This window comes from Coptis chinensis, chromosome 5, assembly GCF_015680905.1.
Source record: "Coptis chinensis isolate HL-2020 chromosome 5, ASM1568090v1, whole genome shotgun sequence".
In the NCBI taxonomy this organism is placed as follows: Eukaryota; Viridiplantae; Streptophyta; class Magnoliopsida; order Ranunculales; family Ranunculaceae; genus Coptis; species Coptis chinensis.
The window spans coordinates 61990030-62013359 of NC_141460.1; the positions used below are offsets into that span (position 1 = coordinate 61990030).

At 38.8% G+C, this 23330-nt stretch overlaps 2 protein-coding genes across 2 annotated transcripts; both read left to right on the top strand.

Annotated features, from left to right (window-relative positions):
• Positions 1–511: 511 nt before the first annotated feature.
• Positions 512–1087, top strand: LOC147498233 (uncharacterized). The gene has a single exon (XM_086563186.1). The coding sequence runs from the start codon at positions 512–514 to the stop codon at positions 1085–1087; it is 576 nt and encodes a 191-aa protein (XP_086419312.1).
• Positions 1088–1262: 175 nt separating this feature from the next.
• Positions 1263–2219, top strand: LOC147498234 (uncharacterized). Its single transcript, XM_086563187.1, has one exon. It carries the CDS (start codon positions 1263–1265, stop codon positions 2217–2219), a length of 957 nt encoding a protein of 318 aa, XP_086419313.1.
• The last annotated feature ends 21111 nt before the right edge of the window (positions 2220–23330 follow it).

A 23330-nucleotide genomic window follows, 5' to 3' on the forward strand; every position in this document is an offset into this window, starting at 1 on the left:
ATTGTAGATTTCCTAGAGGTGTTAATGCGACTTTTCTATGTCTTATACCAAAAGTCAACAATCCCTCAAAGGTTGAGGATTTCAGGCCTATAGCACTGTGTAACACTACATACAAATGCCTTTCTAAAGTCATTTCAAATAGGCTAAAGCTTGTTATCAATGAATTAGTGCGGACTAATCAATCTGCTTTTATTCTTGGCAGATCAATCTAAGATAACATTCTCCTTTCACACGAGCTACTCAGGGGTTATGAAAGGATGAATGGTACTCCGAGATATACCATCAAGGTGGACATCAGGAAGGCATATGACATGGTCAGTTGGGAGGCTATCAAATCCATGTTAAAGATTTTTAGATTCCCTCCTAACATATGTAAATGGATTGAAATGTGTATATCAACTCCTTCCTACTTTCGGTATTGATAAATGGCTCACCGTAAGGCTTCTTTCTTTGGAAAACGAGGAGTTAAGTCAAAGGAGATCCCTTATCTCCATATATCTTTGTGCTTGTCATGGAGATTCTCAGTTGTATACTCAAGCAAAAGTTCGAGGAAAAAGCCATACAATATCATTCAAAATGCAAGCAGGTGAAGCTGTCCCATTTGGCATTTGCTGATGATGTTCTTATGTTCTGTAAAGGGGAGTCTTCCTCTGTCCAAGCAGTCAAGGAATCTCTTGATATGTTTGGAAAAGCTACAAGGTTACAGATCAATAAGGACAAGACAACTCTCTTAGCTGGAGGGCTAAATGAGCAAGATTCTGTATCCTTGGCCTCTATCATGGGGGTGGAGTTAGTTAAACCACCAGTGAGATATCTTGGTTTACCACTCATCTTGGCTCGGTTAGGTATAAGGGAATGTCAGCCTCTTGTGGAGAAGATAACTAGTAAGATTACGAACTGGAAATCGAGATTGCGTTCTCATTCAGGAATAGTACAACTAATCCAATCAGTGTTGTTATCTTTTCATACCTTTTGGGCTAGAACGTTCATTTTACCCAAGACTGTTCTGGAGCAAGTTGAAAGGATATGTGCCAAGTTCTTATGGGCTGGAAGCTCTACCCAGAAAGGCTATCATCAAGCAAGTTGAGCACGGTGTGTCACCCAAAAAAAAACAGTGGGTTAGGATTTATAAACTTACATAGATGGAATATTGAAAAGCGTATTGTGGTTTGATTTTTAGATTGGTGAATAAAGAAGACACCATATGGGTTGATTGGATGTGGAAGCAACATATCAAGTCAAGTCACTTTTGGACTATGAAGATGCCACAAGATTGCTCGTGGACATGGCGTAGTATTCTAAAGACACGAGCAGTGGCCAAAAAATTCATAAAATACACCATCGCAAATGGGAATGATATCCTATTGTGGCATGATATATGGTGTGATCGATCACCATTGATAGAAGATGAAGAAGCAAAAGCCGAGTGGGATTTCCCTGATGACACAAAATTGAGTGCCATCATTGAAAATAGGAGGTGGAATGGAGAAGTTCATAGGTTACAATCTATATCGCTGAGAGAAACAATTAGGAAAGTGGAGATAAACCAGCATCTGTCAGTTGATAAAATAGTATGGACGCCACATCCGAGTGGTCTTTTCACATCACATAGTGCCTACGATGCTCTAACTCCGAGGAGAGAAAAGAAAGGATGGCATAAATTGGTGTGGGGACAATGGGTACTGCCAAGACATTCATTCACTACATGGCAACTGTTCTCAAATAGCATTCCTACTCAAGACAGGTTGGTACAAAGAAAAATCATTTCTTCTTCAGTCTGTTGTCTCTGTAGTAACAGCAGAGAGTTCTCTAAACACCTGTTCTTTGAGTGCTCTTACTCGAGGGGAGATTATTACGAGTCAAGCAATTCTTTGGGTATAGTTACGGATAATAGAACAGCTAACAGAGAATGGTCCTTAATCCAAAGACTCTGTAAGAATGCGGAGGTGGGGGAAATCTACAAAGTATTCTTTTGTGCAGCTGTTGATAGTATATGGAAGGAAAGAAACTCTCGAAGATTCAGGCAAAGTTTTAAATCAGCTGGGATGCTATTCGACAAGATGGTATGTGAGTTACGAAACTACTTGCAAGTTCTGAAACCGGAAATTAAAGAGTCCATCATAGCTAGGAACCTGTTCCACCGGTTGAATATAGATATTCAATTGAAGGCTTCAAGGTACATGGATGTTCTTTGGACTCCCCAACCCGAAATCGTGTAAAGGCAAATGCTTTGATGGGCGCTTGAGTTTTAATGGGCGGGTATGGCGGTATGATAAGGAATCAAGATGGCAGCGTGCTAGCTTGTTTTAGTGGAGGTGGAGGAATGCATTCAGTGCTCTTTCAAGAACTAAAAGCTATCGATGTTTGTCTACAGAGATGCCTGTCAGAGGGATATAAGGAAGTAGAGTTGGAAACGGATTCCTTGAGGGGCAAGAAGGCTATCAATAAACCGGAGAAGCCACCTTGGTATTGTTGGGATATTCGAAGCCATTTATCGAAAAAGGACAAGTTTCAATTTGTCTCCCTGCTCGCGATGTGTACAGAGAAGTAAAAAAGAGCGCGATTATCTAGCATCTCTAAAACAGGGTAGTTGTAATCTTTCCATTCAATTTGTCCCTCCATTAGATTATGTATTGCAGAGAATTGTAAATGAAGATGCGAGGGGACAAAGGTATGTAAGAAAAGGTTAATCAATCCAGGTGGAGGTCTGCCTAAACCTCAGCTTAATTTCTTAAAAAAAAAAAAAAAAAAAAACTTCACTAAAAATCCATCTTGAAGTACAAAAGTCAACCAAGTACAACCCTAGCTACTATATATCCAACGAATAGTACGTTTGGACCAAAATAAAAAAAAAAAAATTCCTTGTGATGTCGAAACTGATCATGCATATCCAGCCCTACAATATTTAGCCTAGCCTCCTCGATCATCAATTCTGCAAAAACAAAAGGGATACACATGAAAGAGGGGGAATTAGCCATCTGTTAGACAATTAAATGGAAGAAGAAAATTAACTTTCGAAATGTCTATGAAACAAAGTTCTGTAGATTAGTGGTTTAGAAGGCACAAGTAGAAAAGAAACATCCATGACAAGAAAGCATCTTTACATACCTGACTGATACCGCCTTCGCAAAATTGGCCATTTGTTACCATATATCGATCTTCTGAGCCTACATATACCAATCAATGATTAGATTGTAGCCATGTCCAACATGTATCAAGCCATGAACAGAAAAAAAAAAATAATAAGATATATAAACTAGCTAGTGGCTTTAGCTCATATTCCCTTTCTTTGTTCGAGAGCATTTGGTCCCCTATACAAAGCTTACATTAGAACCAACACACATATTTTGAATGATAATCAATAGGGTGATATCAGGTGCAAAATGAAGAAATGAATTTCTCAAAATTCAGATATGCTGCCCAAAAAAATAATGCCCCAGTTTAACTTCTATATATTCAAATTTCAAAAATGCATCCACTAGAAGGAAAAATAACATAGGCATCACATATGAAAAAAGAATTTGAATTACCAATAATTAAGTCGAGACATAAGAGGATTATTCTAACGTCTCTAAACAGTCCAAGTCGTCCAACAAAATAAGACCAAAAATTGAATGGGAAGGTAATTTAGAGCCAATGATATTAAAGAACGAGCAAACGCAACACCAGAAAGGAGAATGAGTACAACAGTCAATCCATGTCATCTAAACCCAGCAAAACAAGTTTTATACCAAATTAATGAATACGTACATCAATGGGAATTAAGACCTATGAGTTGAAACAGTAAAAAAAAATACGAATAAAAAGAAAACCTACCAAGAGCACTAAAACTAATAAGAAAGGAAAGAACCCCACCTGAAGCTTTTCAGCTCTCACAAGATTCCAAACCGAATCACCAAGTAAGTGAATAGAAAAAGTTGTCAAAGTAGACAGACATGACCATAGTAAAAGTTTCACAAACATTAGATCCACCCATTTTCATCATCATCACCACCAACTTGAAAAACAAGGAAGAAGAAAACCAAGTACTTTCTCAACTTAGACGAAAAGATAAGAAGCAGAAAACTAGAGGTGGAGGAGAGAGAAATGCGAAGGTGAAAAACAAAGAAAGAAAACGAAGCAGTGATTGACTGAGTGACACACAACTCCTAAAGAAGAAAGCAAAAGAAAGAAAAAAATACCCTTGAAACCCCTACAACCCCTTACAGTATAGCCCCTAGGCTTGTATACCCTACAACCCACCTGCTGATGTGACCCACTTTCGTGATCAAAGTCATAAAACAATCACCAGAAAAAAAAAAAAAAAAAAAGTAAATTTGATTCCCCCTCTTACCCTTGAGAATAAACTCATCAGATCATATTGATTCAAAAAAGAAAAAAGAGGAAAATCTAAGTGAATGAATCAAATCTACCACTGAACTGAAAAAATAAAAAAAACAAAAACACACTTCACTATCACTTACAGATTACCAAGAAGAAACACCCAAGTGAGTAAGTAACTTTAGGTCTTCTTTAAAGCTTGGTTTTCCGAGAATTCTTTTACTAAATTTGGACTGGTTTTAGTTCTCTCTTTAAATTCAAAATTTTTTTTGGCTTGTAAGTTATTATTATTTAACTTATGTGTAGACCTGGTCTATCTGACTTGACAATAGTTATCAAGTTTTTATCAGCTTGATGTTCATGGTTAGAAAACATAGCCAAATGTCCATCTTCTTGTGCTGCTAGACTATGGTGTTGTGCTCCCTGATATGGTGATGGTCTCAAATGACAGCAAACTAACAGGACTGAAGAAGAAATTTCCCGAACTTTAAGGGGCACATTATCAAGTATTCCTGTGAATGTTGAACTTCTCATGTTTAAAGAGAAGCATATGGCATCTAATATGTCTCTATCTGCCTTCCCAAGTAGTGAAAACATGTCAAGTAAACTAGCTGGAGGAAATTCAATCGTGTTATTGGGCTCTATTGAAGTAAGACCTGGTTTGTAATCATATATTCAATGCATACTTCTTAACAAAAGGGATAAACATGAAAGAGGGGGAATTGATAAAACTTAAAATAGGATTAAACATATAAACAGGTAAACAAGCAAGGGACATATGACAGAGGACAGGACAGATGACAAGTTAAGGATTGACTTACTTAATTGGAAGAAATATGCGAATGAGTTGTATTCATCTCCAAGAGCTTTTGCATTAGTCGTGCTGCCATGTCCGCATTTCAGGCATCGAATTGTCTCTTCATCTCATCCATTTCAAGTTGCCTTTGCTCATCTTTATCCTGTGCTTGCCTCCTCATCTCTTCAATCTCACGCTGCCTTTCCTCCTCCTTCTCTTCCGCTACTCTTTTCATTTCAACCACCTGGTTTTCCAGGTCATTCACCCGATTGTCCGAAGATAATCGGGAGCCAAAGTAGCTGGTTGGTGTTACACCTCGTCCCCTCAACCTCACACGTCCATGCCGCTCTGGAGGCATCACTTCCCTATAAATCTCATTTGTGAGAGGTAGTTGTGCCCCATGTTCATCTCTACCTGCTAGGTGATTCATTTTATCCTACATATTCCAGGAAAAATATACACATACTATATTAAATACAACCGAGTAGGATATTCAAGTTGAAGCCATTACTAAGGATCAAACTGATACATACAATGTAATCTCTTGATTGATCATCAAGAGCGTCATGCGTTTTTGAACTTGTGTGAGTCCTCACAAAAAGATCTCCTAGGGAAAGGGGTGCTCCGTGCTCCTTACTCTAACCAAACATAAAGAAATTTACTAATTGTTACTAATCTAATTCAATACCATATTAGGAATATAAAAATAATAAGCATATGTACCATTATCTCTTCAAACTGAGGAAAACTTATTCTTCCAGCAGCGTGCTTCGCTATTTGCTTAGCACGATTAGCCTTGTTACGTTCAGAAATGGCCTACACATAATACATAATGCATACGAATTGAACTTAGTTAGTATTGTACTATGTAAAAATATATAAGTTAAATATTACACTTTCTCTTACTTGCTGCTCCGGAGTATCCCAAAACTCCACAAGCTGAACCCACTCTTGTTGTGATAGTTGGTGTGGCCTATGGCTTACACGCTCTTCATATGTGGTGTAGGGGATCTAAAATTTCCTTTTCCATTTACTTTTTTTGTTTCTAAATTCGTCCGAGGAAATGGGACCCAAAGTGGGCTCCTTCCGAGTCTCATCAAGTTCCCATGAATCCTAAAATGAGAGACAAAAAGCTTAAGCAATGCTGCATTTATGTCTATACTATGAGGAATCATATTTCTACTAAGAAATGAATTAGACAATGTTTTTCTATTAACAAGTATATGTGCAACAACTCCAAAAGTCCATACCTTAATGTTATCCCATAACCACTGTTTGTGGCCTACATCTTGGAGCTCCCAATTTTTTGTCCAGTTAAATCGACGTGACGTTGCCATTAATACTCCAATAGATTCAGAGAACAAGCTTGGATGTTTCCGAGGCCCCACTGGTTGTTTGTCTTTCCATAGCAATTCCAACTTTGAGCCATTTGGTTGGTCAAATACCTTAGGAAGGGTAGACGTGCCTTTAACCCACGTTCCAGCTGTCCACATATGCCCCACATTAATTACACGTCAAACAACAATGAAATTGATCGAAGGTCCACGTAAATTTAAACTTACCGCCACCACTGGGATCTTCTCATAGTCGTTTTACCATTGCACCTGTCTAAATCGTCACAGAAAGCAATTCATCAAATTAAATCCATCAAGGAAGACAGTAGAAACTGATATATATATGACATTGTTTAGTGATACCATCTTGAATTGTTAGTAAAAAGTTACAAAAAAAGGTCACTACTGAAAAATATTTGTATATATATGACATCATAGGTGACGAGAAACAAAGCAAACTAAAATCACATAATAACCACTCCCAAAACAAAAAACAACATAAAAAATGCAAACTACATATAATCTTCGTCACTATATTCAATGATGTCTTCATCACAATCACTATCATTGATGAAGTCTTCATCAACGTCAACGACATCTTCATCAACAATATTCGTAACAACTTCTACTCCATCAATCTCACTCCTAGTCCAACCATTAATGTCGTGTGTGTTGTCAACTATGTTATCTACATCTTGCTACATGCAAGACATATTATCTTGAGTCGGCTCAACTACTGAACCCATATCATACAAGTCCCTTGGAAGAGTCTTCAACACAACTCGCCAATTATCGTCCAAATTATCCTGGAGATAAAAAACATGTTCAGCTTGAGATGCTAGAATAAATGGTTCATTTGTAGCTAAGGTCCGTGTAAAGTTCAGAGTAATGAAACCGTATTCATCTACTTTTATTCCTGCGCGAGTCATAACATCCCACCAATCACATTTGAACATAAGCACTCTATTCTCATTGCAATAACGCAACTCAACTATGTCATTCAGCACACCATAATAACCAACACTACCAGTCACCGGATTCATGTCTTTCGCGCTTGCAAAGCTCGATGTTTCTGCCGATACAAAAACTCCACTATTCTGAGTTTTTCTTCGAGACTCATGAACTTTTGTGTGAAATCTATACCCACTTGCAATATAGCCCATGAAACAGGAAGCAAATCGACTGGGACCATATGCTAAACTAAGAAGTTGCTCACTGACCAACTCCCCATCCTTTTTCATTTGTTGGACCTATTCAAATAAGAATAAATAAAGTTAATATACGCATGGATACATCTTATTAGTTTAATACCTATACATATTTGACTTTAAATTAAAAGAATGTTGAACTGCTAGATGGTACATCGACTTGAAAGAATAAAGCAAAATAAGAAGAGGAGCAGTCCAACTAAAAATCCTAACAGGGAGGGAGGGGGGTAGAAAATTTACAACATATGTTTTACCAATAATTTACAGAAATATATAGGATGCCCCGGCCACCGTGAGAGGTGGTGCAAAGAAGATAGTTGATCACGATGTAGCAGGGTCTGTCTGCTCCAGTCTATGACCTACCGTTTGCTTTGCTAAGCAGTACGCCTAAGAGAAAAGACGGTGGTGCCCCTCTTCTCCCATGTAGTGCACTAGTTGTCATTCGGTTCAGCGAGCTCCTTTAATCTGGCACGCTTTGTGCTCGTTCATTCCATCGCCTACCGGGCTTTTTGAATTGAACTAGAGACAAGGATGTGATTTTTGGCATTACTATAGTAGGATTTCCCATTTTATTGAACGCATATTGACCAATGGGGTTGTGAATCCGTACTGACAATTCTAGTGCGACGACACCCCGACCTAGGGGCGGTTTAAGTCGTTTTGAGTGCTGATTTGAAAGTCTTATGGTCACTTGTATCCTAAAGTGTTATGGTCACTTGCAGATTTTGGCTCCATTTTTGGAGTTGCGGCGGTTTGTTGTGGGAAAAGAGGGGCCTATGGTACATACAGGAGCTTGTATAGCCAATTTACTTGGTCAGGGTGGATCACGCAAATACCATTTGACATGGAAATAGCTCAGATACTTTAAAATGACCGTGATTGGCGGACTTGATCATCGGTGCAGTGCGCCAGTGTAGCAGCTGCTTTCCGTGCTCCAGTTGGCGGGGTTCTCTTTGCACCTGAACACACGCTCTTGCATAAACAGATAAGGACATTAAATTTTGAGCTGGCTGATGTGATGTGTATAACATAACTGAAGGGGAAGTTTGAAAATTCTGTGAATCTACATTTGATGGAAGTTTCAACCTATACAGGCATAATAGGGGGTGATCAGCTAGAAGCGGGAGGATCTCAACTTTAAAACTTAGATTGTTGGTAACGAACCGCGTCTTTCGTATTCATTCCTAACGTCAGGGGCTGCAGTTTACAAATAACTTCGCAAAAGCTACGTAGACAAACAGACTACCTAGCAATAGCAGCCTGCTATGCTATACAGCCTATAGGTTACATAGAGAGACCCCACGCAAACGGTTGGCTCCTAACCAACTCCCGCTTGTCAGAAGACAAGTGTAATCACTACACTGCCGGTATCGAAACCGACAGACTGCTCCCCTTTCTTCCTCCCTATAATGCTTGACGGTGAACATAAGACGGTCTAGCATCGGCCCACGCCGAGCTAACAAATGAGTCCACTAGCCTCCCACAAAAGATGTGATCCATTGAGGAACCCACTACTAAATCTAAATTCAATGGTGATGAATCATCTAGTAGTAGAACTGCAAGAAGGTCCGATGTCGACAATCTTCCCATTTTATGGGTAATGCGAGGGAGACAATAAACGTCCGTTGTCCTACCGAACGGCGGTTATAACGTAAAACGACTCTGAATGCGATGCTCCCTAGGAAAGCAGAAAATCAAGGGCCCTTTCGGGCACTTATGACAGACCGGTTTAGCGTCCCGATAAACCACAAGCTCATTCGTTGACGTTAGGCCGTTCACTGCAAAACCGGAGAGCAGGGAATTCCCCTTGGGAATCTAAAGGACCACAGGGAAAGCTATAGGATGAATAGAGGGCATAGGGGTAGGAGAAGCGACTTCCCGACGGCACCTACCTCAAGCTTATCCTTATCAGTATAACTCTCCTTTCTGTCTGTCCCTGATCTACACTACTTGACTTGCGACTTGAGCTAGCAGACTGAGCTTTAGCGAGGCAGACATTAACAACATCTTGAATTAATGATTGATATTTATTAATAAATAAATAAAAACTACGTTAACAACATCTGTTTTACTAATAATTTATAGAAATATACATAAACTGATATACGTACACAATCTAACTACATACATATAACTAACACTTACTTGATTTTCAAACCATTTACCAAATCGTTCATTATGAATACGGTCCATATTCCTTGCACTTGACCGCCGCCCGAGCTCATCCCTAATCACTTGTTTGTGCTTCCTATACAAAATATTGTTTCATTTATAATGAGTATATATGACATTTTATAAATAATATTTCTTTTAATAAATGAGCGATTTCAATAAGGTGGACTTACTCAACAAACGGTACCACTTCCTCACAATTGATTAGCACATACAAACGAGCTTGTTCCCACTCATCGTCTGTTAGAGTCCGAAACGTTCCCTTCCCTAAAGCATGACTGTTTCCTGAAAATATAGAAAACTTTCCATCTGGTCCAACAACTTGGATCTCTTCATTCCTCCCTGGCCGGTTGAACTTAGTCTCAATCCCATCATTTAAGTATCTTGAGTAGAAAGTTAAACATTCATCAGCAAGATACCCTTCAGCAATAGATCCCTCTGGTCTACTTTTATTATGAACATACTTCTTCAAGGTGTATAAGTACCTGAATAAATATAAAATATAAACAAAATTTTAACAAAATACATACAAGTGAGTAACCATTACTATTATCTTATATACTAACCTTTCAATTGGGTACATCCAACGATAGTACACGGGTCCAGCGAGCTTAGCTTGAGCAGCTAAATGAATAGGCAAGTGCACCATAACATCAAAAAATGATGGAGGAAAGATCATTTCCATTTTATATAGTGTGACAGCAATCTGATGCTCAAGACGTTCCAACTCTGCAACCCATAATACTTTCGAACATAATTGCTTGTAGAAATTAGAGAGCTCAACAAGAACTAATGTAACTTCCTTAGGTAAGATTCCACGTATTGCAACTGGAAGAAGTTGCTGCATTAGAACATGTCAGTCATGGCTTTTTAGGCCAGGTACTTTGCATTCTTTCACCTGAACACGACGCGAGATATTTGATGAAAAATTATCTGGAACTTTAATACCTTTCAAGAATTGACAAAGTTTTCTCTTCTCAGTCAAGGACAAGGTATAGGGCGCAGGGGGGGATATAGTATTTGTTACTCTCTTTAGCTATTGGATGAAGTGACTTTCGCATACCCATTAACACCAAATCTTGCCTTGACTTCAAGTTATCCTTTGATTTCTTCTCTAAATTCAGCAATGTCCCAAGCCAACTCTCACCGTTGTTCTTTTCAATGTGCATGACATCTAGATTATGAAGTACACGAAGGTGCTTCCAATAAGGGAGATCAAAAAATGCACTGATCTTCTTCCAATTATGTGGCAGATAATTATCATCTCGACTTCTCTTCTGCCCAACCTTATCACACTCCGCCTTACCAAATGTGATTTGGTCGTACCCATCTAATTGAGCAAGAACATTACTTCCAGTAAAGGGACTTGGGGCAACTCCCATTTCAGTATTGTTATCAAAAGAACTTTTATTCTTTCGATATCTATGATCAAGTGGCAAGAATTTACAGGCTTCCCATATAACAAAACTTTTTCCCATTTTGCAACCATTTTGAGCAAGTCTCCTCATGGCAGGAGGGACATGCAAGTTTTCCTTTAGCGCTCCATCCAAACAAATTAGCAAATGCTGGGAAGTCATTAATAGTCCACAAGACAGCTGCATGCATTTTAAAATTTTGTTTTGAAGAGGCATCATACGTCTCAACTCCCTTTTCCCACAACTCCTTTAACTCATCAATTAATGGCTACAAGTACACGTCAATGTTATTTCCAGGACTACTAGGGCCAGGAATTAGCAATGCCATGATAAGAAAAGGCTGCTTCATACACATCCATGGTGGCAGATTATAATGAATGCATACAATGTGCCAAGTGCTATGAATAGAACTAAGACTACCGAAAGGATTGAAACCATCACTAGCGATACCGAGTCTAACATTGTGAGATTCTAAACCAAATGAAGGATATCTTATGTCTAGACTTTTCCATTCCTCGGAATCAGCTGGATGCCTCAAAGCACCATCTTTCGTACGATCATCTGGATGCCATCTCATATCTTTAGAAGTTTTTGAGCACATAAATAATCTTTGAAGTCTTGGCCTTATGGGAAAGTATCGCAAAACCTTAGTAGCCTTTTTCTTAGGTTTTGCAGATGAACTAACTCCGTTCTCTGTACACGCCAATGAAGTCATGATCCATCTTGACTCACCACATATGTCACAGTTATCCTTGTCCATGACCGGTTTATTATCCTTCCAATACAACATACAATCATTTGGACATGCATCTATCTTAATGCACTCCATCCCAAGATCTCGAAGTTGTTTTTTTTATTCATAATGATTCTTGGGCATATTGATGTCATCTGGAAGTGAATCATTCAATACCTCAAGAAACACGTCGAACGAATGATTACTCCAGCCATTAAGACACTTTACATGAAGCAATCGTACTAGGAAAGACAATTTTGAACTCTTAGTACAACCCGGATACAAGGGTGTATCTGCTTCCTTCAACAACTTGTAAAACTTTTGTGCTTCTTCATTTGGCTCATCCGTACGAGTGTCGCTGGAACTAGACTCATTTGAATTCAGACCAGGTGGTATGTCATTGTCTATATCAACCATGTTCTGAAATCCTAATGCATCTTGCAACATTGCATGCATATCATCACCCTCACTGGACTCGGTATTCACCTGCCCACTCTCCCCATGCTTTGTCCAACGCACATAACTCCGTAGTATACCCCGATTCTTTATATGATGTTCCACTACATTTTTAGGCCATAGCAAAAGATTAAGGCATCTAACACATGGGCAGTAAATCTCACCACTGAGTTCCTCGACTCGATTATTCCAAGCAAACTCAATAAATTTCTCACAACCAAGTATATACCTACGACTACATTTTCCCACAGTCGGATCCATCCAACTTTTATCCATTAAGTAGCAAGTACCGAACAACAACTACATGAAGAAAAATAAATAAGACAATAGCTTGTTCACCAAGAATATCATATCCTACATACATTAAGTAACAACAACAAAAATACTTAGGCACAGGAAAATGATCAAACACAAGAACTCATAAAGATGGCAAGAATAGGACCACTACCTAATCAGCAAACCAAAACACTAGAAAAGGTTCTTATTATTACCTGTTCTAATTCCTTATATCCTCGTCTCTTTAACCAAATCCCAAAACCTATTGAAAAGTTGGTTTCTACTAATAATCGATTTGAATAAAGAATATACTCAAAAATCTATTCAATGAACTGAAAAAGCCTCACAAATTCAATTATGTAAAGGCTTGGTACTTGCTATTTTTCTTTCTCAGGCGCTCGCATTCATGGCGAAGTGAGATCGGGGGTGAACTAATATCTAGGCGTCCTAGTACATACGTCATTTTCTAACAAACTAACAAATGACATCAGTTAAGCATGTGTTAACCATAAACATACCTAAGTACCTAACCAATACTAACTAAAGTGAGTGAGCACTAGAAGTAACGAGAAAGTAGATTTAACTATCATAACCCAAGAAGCTAGATTTCACACCACCAAACCAACAACCATAAAAGAAATCAGTCCACAATCATTCCATTTAGGACAAAATGACATTATGCTACTGAAATTTTCTAAATATGCCATCAACACCTAGACGCCTAGATGGTATAGTATAAAAATTATGCTAGACAACAAGCTACACAAATAACACAATGATATAAATTAGTTATGTAACTTACTCTAACAAAGAAACTAGCTGGATTCCTCTCTATTGTTCAGTGCCCAAACACACAACATTTGGATAATAGAATTTCAGTTGGACTCAAAACCAATTAAGGCCCCAAAAAAGGATTGAACGTCTATGAAATTTGATAGTAGGAAGCTTACCAGACAAGCTAGTTTAACATAGATGCTCTATTTAAGGATAATAATCATAATATACAAGAGCCAAAAAGACTAAGATATTCTAGAGGTGATAGAAGTTCAGAATGCACCATCTCTGCCTAACCGGAACAATTGACGTTAGTACTAATAGTAAAGAAATTAAAGATAAAAACAATTCAACATTCGAGCCTTTTATAAAGCAACAAGTTATGAACTTTACCCTTTTATACGAAGAAAGCTAAAGCTTTAAACTTAAAAAGTAGCATTTTTTAACCAAAAAATAATATAGAAAGGATTGAAGGTTGTTACAGATGTACAGACACAGTAAGAAAAGGGATCGATATAAGATTGCAACTCCACTATTTTTTCTACATAATTTAGATTCGAAATAGTGAATCACAAAGTATTGTGAAAAAAATTAAACTATTATATTGAAGACCCAAAACATGGGCGAAGAATTGTGAAAACAACTATATTACCTGAGAACCAGCGAAGAAGGAAGCAGAAGTGAAGAAGGAGGCGGAAGCAACGAAGAAGGCAGCGGAAGTAGTGAAGGAGTGGTGGAAGTAATAGCTCCAAAACCTACTCGTGGAAGGAGTGGTGAAAGGCGGAAGTTTTGATTTTGGTGGAACGAGTGGTGGAAGGCAGACGTTCTTATTTTTCCAATTCTTATATATTTTTTTTTTTGCTAATATTTCCAATTCTTATCTGAGAAGTTTCGCGGGTTCAATTTTTTCACCAAAACAAATGGAGGGAAAGAATAAAACAGACGCAAGCCACATGTGTTTTCATCAGTTTTTTTTTTAAGAAATAACTAAGAACCTTCTTGCCACAATCATTGCAAAATACCCACTTCACGCCGGCGGCCAAATCCTACTCGTGACAATAAGAATGACTTAAAGCCACGGCCAGTTTGAAATAGTTGCAAGAAATAAACTTGTTGTCACGGAAAGACACAGACGAGGCAAAAGGTAACTTCTTGTCACCAATTCTGTTAGTCGGGAACAAGTAGGAAATAGCCACCAAACCATTGGCCGCTGCAAAAAGTCTGACACAAAAAGTCACTTTTTTAGTAGTGTGTGCTGACTCAGCAGCAATCCATGTACCCACGGACTTACGATCTAATGCTCGATACACTAATCGAGGGAGAGTACAACATAGACAGAAAATGCACGTATCAGCGCTCGGTGCGACGGAACTAGTTGGCTGTGACTCAATGGCTAGGACTGAACGTCATTGGCACCTCGAAGCCCTCAGACATCAACAAGACCTTCCTCCACCTTCTCTGGATCCTCCAGGAGCAAAAGGGTAACTTCTGCATCATTACCTTTCTTTTTGATATTATTACACATGTCACTCATAGATCCGCCCCTCTTGTTGTTTTGGTAACGCAAGTTATGATTACCTTGGGTTTTTTGTCCACCACCCCGCTACTCCCTATACCACAATATGAGAATATGCTTGTCTTCAAGAAATGCATACTGGACCCTTGGGAACCCATTAAAGACACCAAGGGCTGCCGAAAGCACGCTTAGCGTAGGCTCATATCACCCACCCTACTTTGATGAGACTGCCATGAGTAAGATCACCCACCCCATAGATGCCTTACGTGCTGTGAACAGTGGTTTGAGAGACATGTACACTCGCCAAGTATCGATGAAACGTACCTTAGGCGAAGTTAAGGACGATATGACCACTTTCGCCACGAAGTCGATGACGACGGCATGGGCGAATTCCAAAGAGAAATGAGAGCTTCCATGACTACATTTCAGGACCATATGCTTACGCGCGGAAACCCGTTCCAAATAATGTTCATGGCGAGCCAAAGATCGGGTTCAGCTTCGGTGATGGATACTCACGGTGATATCCAGAGCAGTTAGCCTCCACGGGAGCTCAGTCTTGATCGCGACGACGTCGCAGGACTCCTTGTTCTTCTTCTGCAGCCCCCGAGGATTCTTCTGCAGCTCCTGAGGATCATCAGTAGCTAGTTTATTTTTCCAGTCTTGTATAATATTTATGTCAAATATTTAATTTACGTGTTTGCATTTCCAGCTTAATAGTAGGATATTTCCTAAAAATTTCTGCGTGGATATATTAGTTATATCTAATATTATATTATATAGGTAGGAACATATATAATAATATTAGTAATAATAATTTATATAAATATATATACATATATATTTTAGATGTCACACTTAACAACAAACTTTACCGTAAACTAACGTTTTATTAAACGGTCAGAAAACGGTCATGAAAATGCATAAAAAAGGTCAGAAAACGGCAATTTTCTTTCTATAAATAAGTTCAACACTTCCTCCAACTTCACTCATTTCATATCCTTCCATCTACACTTCTTATTCAAAAAAATTGTTTTTAGTCTGCTCCAAATTTCAAGCTTCATGGATGCACTAGAAAAGTTTGAGCAACGGCAAATTGAATATGTTAATCAAGTCTTCATGCTTGTTTGTTTCATTATAGTAATGTTGTTAATGTGGCATATAGTTCTATCTAATATTTAGGTTTGTATTTCATTTCCCGTATCATTATGTTGTGTTTTCATACCGTTGTACGTTCTTACATCTTATTGTGATAGTATATCTACATTTTCCTTGTCCTTCTACTTACGCTATTTACGGAAAAAAAAAAAAAAAAAAAAGGGCACTCCTTGTCACATGCCCCATTCTTCTCATCCACACTACATCCACTTTTATGATATCTTAGAAGATACACGTGGTCTAACTACCCCCGTGACACCTCGATCCGTATCTTTTACATTTTTGGATTGGTGCCTATTTATAACAAGGATAGACACCTCAAAAATCTAACTTCCCTTTTTCCAAAAAAAAATTTTTTTCTTCACCACTCCATCTTTAATGGCCCTCACTCGAAGTTTCGTGCCCGAGCAAAATTTTATGGAAAATTTCCAAAATGGTCTTTTTCATCCCTTTTTTGACATAGAAATATCACGTCGAGGATGGTACCCTCTTTTACATCATAAGCAAGCATTTTATTCCAGAGAATTGGTCTTGTTGTTCTATAAAAGCGGTTATTTCCAAAACGGACAATTCTTTGTCCGTGCTAACGGATGCGAGCGTGAATTCGACAATATCAGGCATCTGATGTTTGCAACTATCCTTCATGGCGAATACAACCGGAAAAACTATATTGTTTATCAGCGATCTTTGCAAAAGAACCAATTATCTGTGATCCAATGGGTAGCTCATAATGTGTTTGGCACGTCTAAGACTTCCGAAATAACCAAACCCCTCCTCCATCTACTCTAGGTCTTACAAAGTAACTTCAATGATTTTTGCATTATTAAATTTCTCTGGAACGCGATCGCACGTGCCAGGAAAAAGGCAGCTCCTTTACCAACCATTGTGACACTTATCATGATACGTTGGGGTTTTTCTAGTACTTCTCCTCATACACCTCTTCGAACAGCTAACATTCTTACCAATCACTCAGTATGTAGGAACGGATTCTGGAACCCCGACATTGCAAAGAACCATGTCGATGTAGAAACCGACAAAGATTGTTCCGCTGACAACATCTTCACTGAAAATGCATTATGCAACGTATTTAATCCCATGGAAGGCCTTCGTTTAATGCAACAAGGACTGATGACATTATTCAAACGTCAGAATATTATCATCACCAGTCTTCTTGAATTTCAGGACCTGCGGACAATAAACGAAGAGGAACAAGCGCAATTCTTGCACAGCCACAACCAGTTCTTGGTAAATCACACTCTCATAATGGGGAGAACCACGCCGAGATTTACCAGATAGAAAGCGAAATGTTGCAACGAACTGTTGCACGGATTGACGGCATAGAAAATCTTATAAATGGATCCCTCCCACAAAAGGATCCTCGCCGTTACTTGGGTCCATGAAACCATTTAAATTTTGCAATTTTATGTTATTTGTCATTTTCTTTTTAGTTTTTAATTATAGTGAAATTTTCCTATGGTAATTTGGTTTTACTTAATTATTCTCATCATACTCTAATATTTGTTTATCCATGTCTAAACAGGTCACATTTTTTTTCACACATCTTCTACAATGGAAGCTCCAAAGATGATTCCAGAACAATCTTTCCATTCATTGCTGAATTCTCCTACATATGGACATCTTTTCAGAGACTACATCACTCAAGTTGGTTGAAACTCTCTTATTCTACACCCGGAGCAGACATACTCTCCAGGTTTGGCAACTTATTTTTATGATCGCATAGAAGATCTACCAGTTGTACAGGGTTTCCCTTTGAATGGATTTACACTCCGTATTGGTAACACCCGACACTCTTTACGAGCCAACTGTTGCTATGGCTCTAGACCTTCCTCCTCTTCAGCCAGACCTCCCCATTCAATACATGATAGAGAATGACTTTAATGACTATTCTAGGGAAGATTTTGCTGCCCAGTATGGCGATGGCATTGCCTACATCAGTGAACGTAACGAAGCTGGCTGATGGCCAGACTTTACTATTCCACTAGCCAGTATGACCATGAATGTTGGAACTGCCATGTTATTTATTCTTCTGAACATCATGGGGGATTAGCATTTTTCCACTGCATCAAAGTCAGCGTGTAAGACATTCCATGCATTGGCCCAGCAACATACCGCCTTTGACATTACAGACCTAGTAATTGAGAATCTTAAGAAGGCTCGGTCTTTTCGGCTGCACTATATCACCCTTCTAGTTACAGCATGTAGAATAGTGAGGACGTACTTCCCACAGTTTGTGGTCACCTTCAGGACTAGGTAAAGGTCGACTCTATGTGTCCAACAAACAAGATAATTCGTTCTTTGCGATTTTGAACATGGCGACGCCCTACAAGGTATCTAAAGAAAGTTCGTTCTTTCCCTAATAATGATAAAATGATAGCTCATCTAGACAATGCAAAAAAGAGGAAGTGGAGCGAAGTCTGGAAAGCTATGATAGATTGGCGTGATGCAAAGGAATGACATTTCTATAGGGACAAGGCAAGGATGGACTATCCCCTAGTTCAAGGTTGGGGCAATGTGAGTTGATGCATGTACATATTTGTTTTACGTTTTGATGTGAAATAAATAAATAACCTAACAGTTTGCTACTCTAACAGTGTGCTTCTACTTTTATAATGTATAATATATAGTGTGTTACAATAAATTTATGTGGAAGATGTCAACTATATTTTTGCTCAAAGCCTCTCAGGTATACTCTTTCTTTCTTTTAACACTTTGAGGACACGTGTCCGGATTTGTTTAGGGTGGTGAGAACCTTTTGCAAAAAATTAGGCATGCATAGTTGTATATAGTTTACTTGATGTCTAAATAAACGTATTTAGCGACAAATTCTCGTTTCCCTTTCTATGATGAAAAATATTTGGAAATCTCACCCTAGCATCATAATTAGGACTTGTTCTTAGAAACTTAATTTAATACATATGCAATAGTTTTTACATCTTTTCATGAGCATTCATGCACTGACTATCATTAAATGTACACAGCAATAAGTTTCTGGGACCCACGGTTAGACAACTTAGTTTCCATATCCTGTAAGAATCTAACCAAAAGCCTCAAAATGTGTGATATATGAGTAATGACACAGAGGAGTAGTTCTTCCAAATAGAGAAGTTCACACGTCTACTTACTTGATCACTACCCAAAACCTAGGCGAGAATTTAGGCCTTCTTTGGATCGAGATAGCCAAAAATTCACACCTGTAAAAAACAATTTACCGCTAATCGCTCCACTGAACCTTCCATTAATCCTTTCTACTTCACCAAAAAAAAAAAAAAAAAAATCATTACCCATCTATTAACCACAAATAAATAAGCCTACCTAGATGATGAGTATGAGAAATAGGATGAAGTGCAGAAAAATGAAGAGAAAAACCTTGTCACAAATCAAAATCAGTTACCTGTTTTAAAAAAAAAAAATAGAAATATGTTTCCAAATATCAAAAGAAATATCAAGGTTAGAATTCCCCCCAAAAATCAAATCAAAAGGGAATACAAAAGCTTGAAAAATCCAAGTATGGAAACCCATGTTAGAAGCAGGAAAGAAAATAAGGATTCTCTAGTATAAATATCTCGAAGACCTTATTCTCTCATACTTACCATTTTTTAATTTTCTATTTCAGTTTCTTCTACACTACCTCCTAAGCCCCATAACACCTAATAAAGACATCTAGCTCAATTAGGAGTAGGATAGTGTGATAATAAGTAGTAGTTGTGACTTCTAATTTCTCCCCTCCTCACCGTCATTGAGTATGTGAGGAAACGTGTGTCCACTGCACACTGGAGATAACAAAACTTGAATAGAAAAATAAGAGAGGAAATTGTGTTTCGACACATACTTGTGAGAACCTATTTAGGAACGCTATCCAAAGGATCCAGAAACGCCCCTACTCGTACATTTCATTATAAGATCACTGCATGCATGCTCATACGTAGATGTTTTGATTATTGTATGTATATTAACTTGAAATTCGAAAGAATTAAATACTTGTTTCCCCCGCTAGTGATATGTCTAGATACCTGAGATTAATTAAGGAAACAAGCCTTTATTACTGAGTCATTGTAGTATAAACGAAGTTTGTGAGTATTGTTTCGACCTCCACATACGTGGCAAACGTCCATTATTAGGGATCTCCATTTTATTCGTTTAATCAACAGGGCTAAAGTCCAATTTACAATACCATAGATCAATGTACAGGATCATTAACTCATGTGTCTAAGGCTGAACCTTAGCCACATAGCTTGCCACTAATGTACATTGATTTATGTCAAGATTCATTTCTTATCAAAGAGATATTTATCAGTTGACAGTTATATTCTATCACAATTACTCAAGCAACAAGATTACTTGAGCTACAAGGACTCTCTACTCTACCTATATAAATACCACATTATTTTTCATAAGGAACTACGTGGAAACTTGATCCCTAGAGAATAGATCTTGGGTACGTAGGCAGCCATTATTTGGTTCAGTTTCATCTCCACCAACATCAAATTTCTTTGTTTCTTAGTGCGTTATTTACCATTGCTCTCGTTGTGTTGAAGCAGTTTAATGCCGAAACATAATTGGCGCCGTCTGTGAGGATTTTGAATCCATTATCACGTGAAACAATCAAGATGGTAAGCACAAGAAGCAGACCGAACAGTCAACATATTCCTCCTGCCAATAGGAATCACAACCCTCGAAATTCAAATCGGCCAATGCAAGAACCGTTGAACAATCAAGTTGCTCCTAGTAGTAGGATCAATTCTCAACATCCAACCGTAGCACCGCCACCACCACCACCACCGCCTCCGCTACTGCCACTCCTAATACGGTTGAGCGTGAGTTACAACAAGTCTAATTCACCAATACAATGAACTATAAAATCAGTTTGTTAATCGTTTCCGCCACAATTGCAAGACTCCAAAGGATGTCGACTCACTTTTGAACATCAAGCGACAACGTGACGAAAAGTTACGTAATTTTGTTACTAGGTTCCGGAAGGCAGCAGCACCGCCGCCGCCGTTACCACAAATGGCGGTACAAACGCCTCAAAAAGAAGGCGTCACGGAAAAAAGTATAAGGAAAACTTGCATCCCAGACTCGACCGACCTCGCAAATTTGAGGAAAATCGCCATCCTAGATAGGTCCGACCAGGCAGGGAAAGAAGGCGTCGCGGAAGAAAGTATAAGCAAAACCTTCATCCCAGATTGGGCCGACCTGATAGGGAAGGCCGACCTCGCAAATTTGAGGAAAATTGCCATCCTAGATAGGTCCGACCAGGCAGGGAAAGAAGGCGTCGCGGAAGAAAGTATAAGGAAAACCTTCATCCCAGACTGGACCGACCTGACAGGGAAGGCCGACCTCGCAAATTTGAGGAAAATCGTCATCCTAGATAGGTCCGACCAGACCGGGAAAGAAGGTGTCACAGAAGCAATTAGAGGGAAGACCACAATCCCAGACAAACTACCGACCTAGATAGGTTGGTTACACGCAAAGAAAAAGACAATCTCCAGTCGGACCCGAAAGTGTGTACCGCCTAAAATCTCTAACTCTTGTAAGAGGTAATGGCAGGTGTCATCTTCCACATAGGCTCGACCGGGGGCGTCTGTCTGTTTAAATCTTCTAGATGAAATGGATTTCACTCTTCAATATAATTTTTCCCGATCTGCTGGGAAAAATAATGGAGGCTTATATCGATGATATAGTCGTTAAATCGAAGGATACGGGTGATCATCTTTCCGATCTTTAACTTGTTTTTGATAAGCTTAACAAGTATAACATGAGACTCAATCCCGCCATATGTTCTTTTGGGCCTCTCTTCTAGAAAATTTCTGGGATACCTCATGACTCGTAGAGGTATTGAGGCTAATCCTGATCAGATACGCGCCGTTATTGATATGTCATCACCCAAAAATAAGAAGAAAATTCAACGACTTACTGGTCGGCTTGCCGCTCTTCATAGATTTATTTCTAAATATTCCGATCGTTGCCATCCCTTCTTCCAGACTTTAAAAAGGGCGGCAACTTGGAACATTGATTGTGAGATGGCATTGCAACAACTGAAGAAATACTTGGTCAGTCCTCCTATATTGACAAGTCCTTCATGGGGTCAACCTAGTGGCATATACCTAGCAGCTACAACTCAAGCTGTTAGTGCTGTTATTTTCATTGATGATCTCGTACTACTGAAAAAGGACATGCTCTGGCTTCTTTGATAGCTAATTTTCCGATTGATGATTTTCCTATTGACGATTTCTTGCGCTAGGATGAATCTATGGAAGACATTCTGCCGCCACTAACTGGGGGCGACGAAGACCAACATGAAAACGATTCCTAATCCTATTGACCTATGGATTGTTTACTCAGATGGCTCCCATAGTAAATCTGGGTCTGGAGTTGGATGCGTTTTTGTTAAACCCGGCGGAGAAAAGATTGGGAAATCTATGCGACTTGTCTTCGCCGCTTCAAATAACAAAGCCGAGTATGAGGCTGCCATTTGTGCCTTGAGAACAGCTTTGACACTGGGGGCGCGAAAGCTCCAGTTATACACGGATTCTTGCCTTGTTGCCAATCAGTTTTGTGGATCTTTTGAAGCAAGAGATGAGTGTATGGCGGCTTATCTTAGTTTGATACATAGTCTTGCTCGACAATTTGATAGCATCTCTTTCACTCAAAGACCCCGAATGACTTACGTCATGCTGATTCATTGGCTTATCTCTCCGCCGCCGTTAGAAGCGAAGGGTCAAGACACATCACTTTTTGCAGTCATCTTTTCGTCAGTCTAAGTTTGAACGTTTTTACGCTCGCTTAGTTCATTACTATCATTACGAAAAAATCTGACGAAGTTACCACATTTAGCTTTGTCAGCTTAAGTTTGAACGCTTTTACGCTCGCTTAGTTCATTACTATAATTACGAAAAAATCTGACGAAGTTACCACATTTAGCTTTGTCAGTCTAAGTTTGAACGTTTTTACGCTCGCTTAGTTCGTTACTATCACTATAATAAAATCTGGCAAAATTACCACGTGTAGCTTCGTCAACCTACGTTTGAACCTTGGCTGCCTACGTACCCAAGATCTATTCTCTAGGGATCAAGTTTCAACGTAGTTCCTTATGAAAAATAATGTGGTATTTATATAGGTAGAGTAGAAAGTCCTTGTAGCTCAAGTAATCTTGT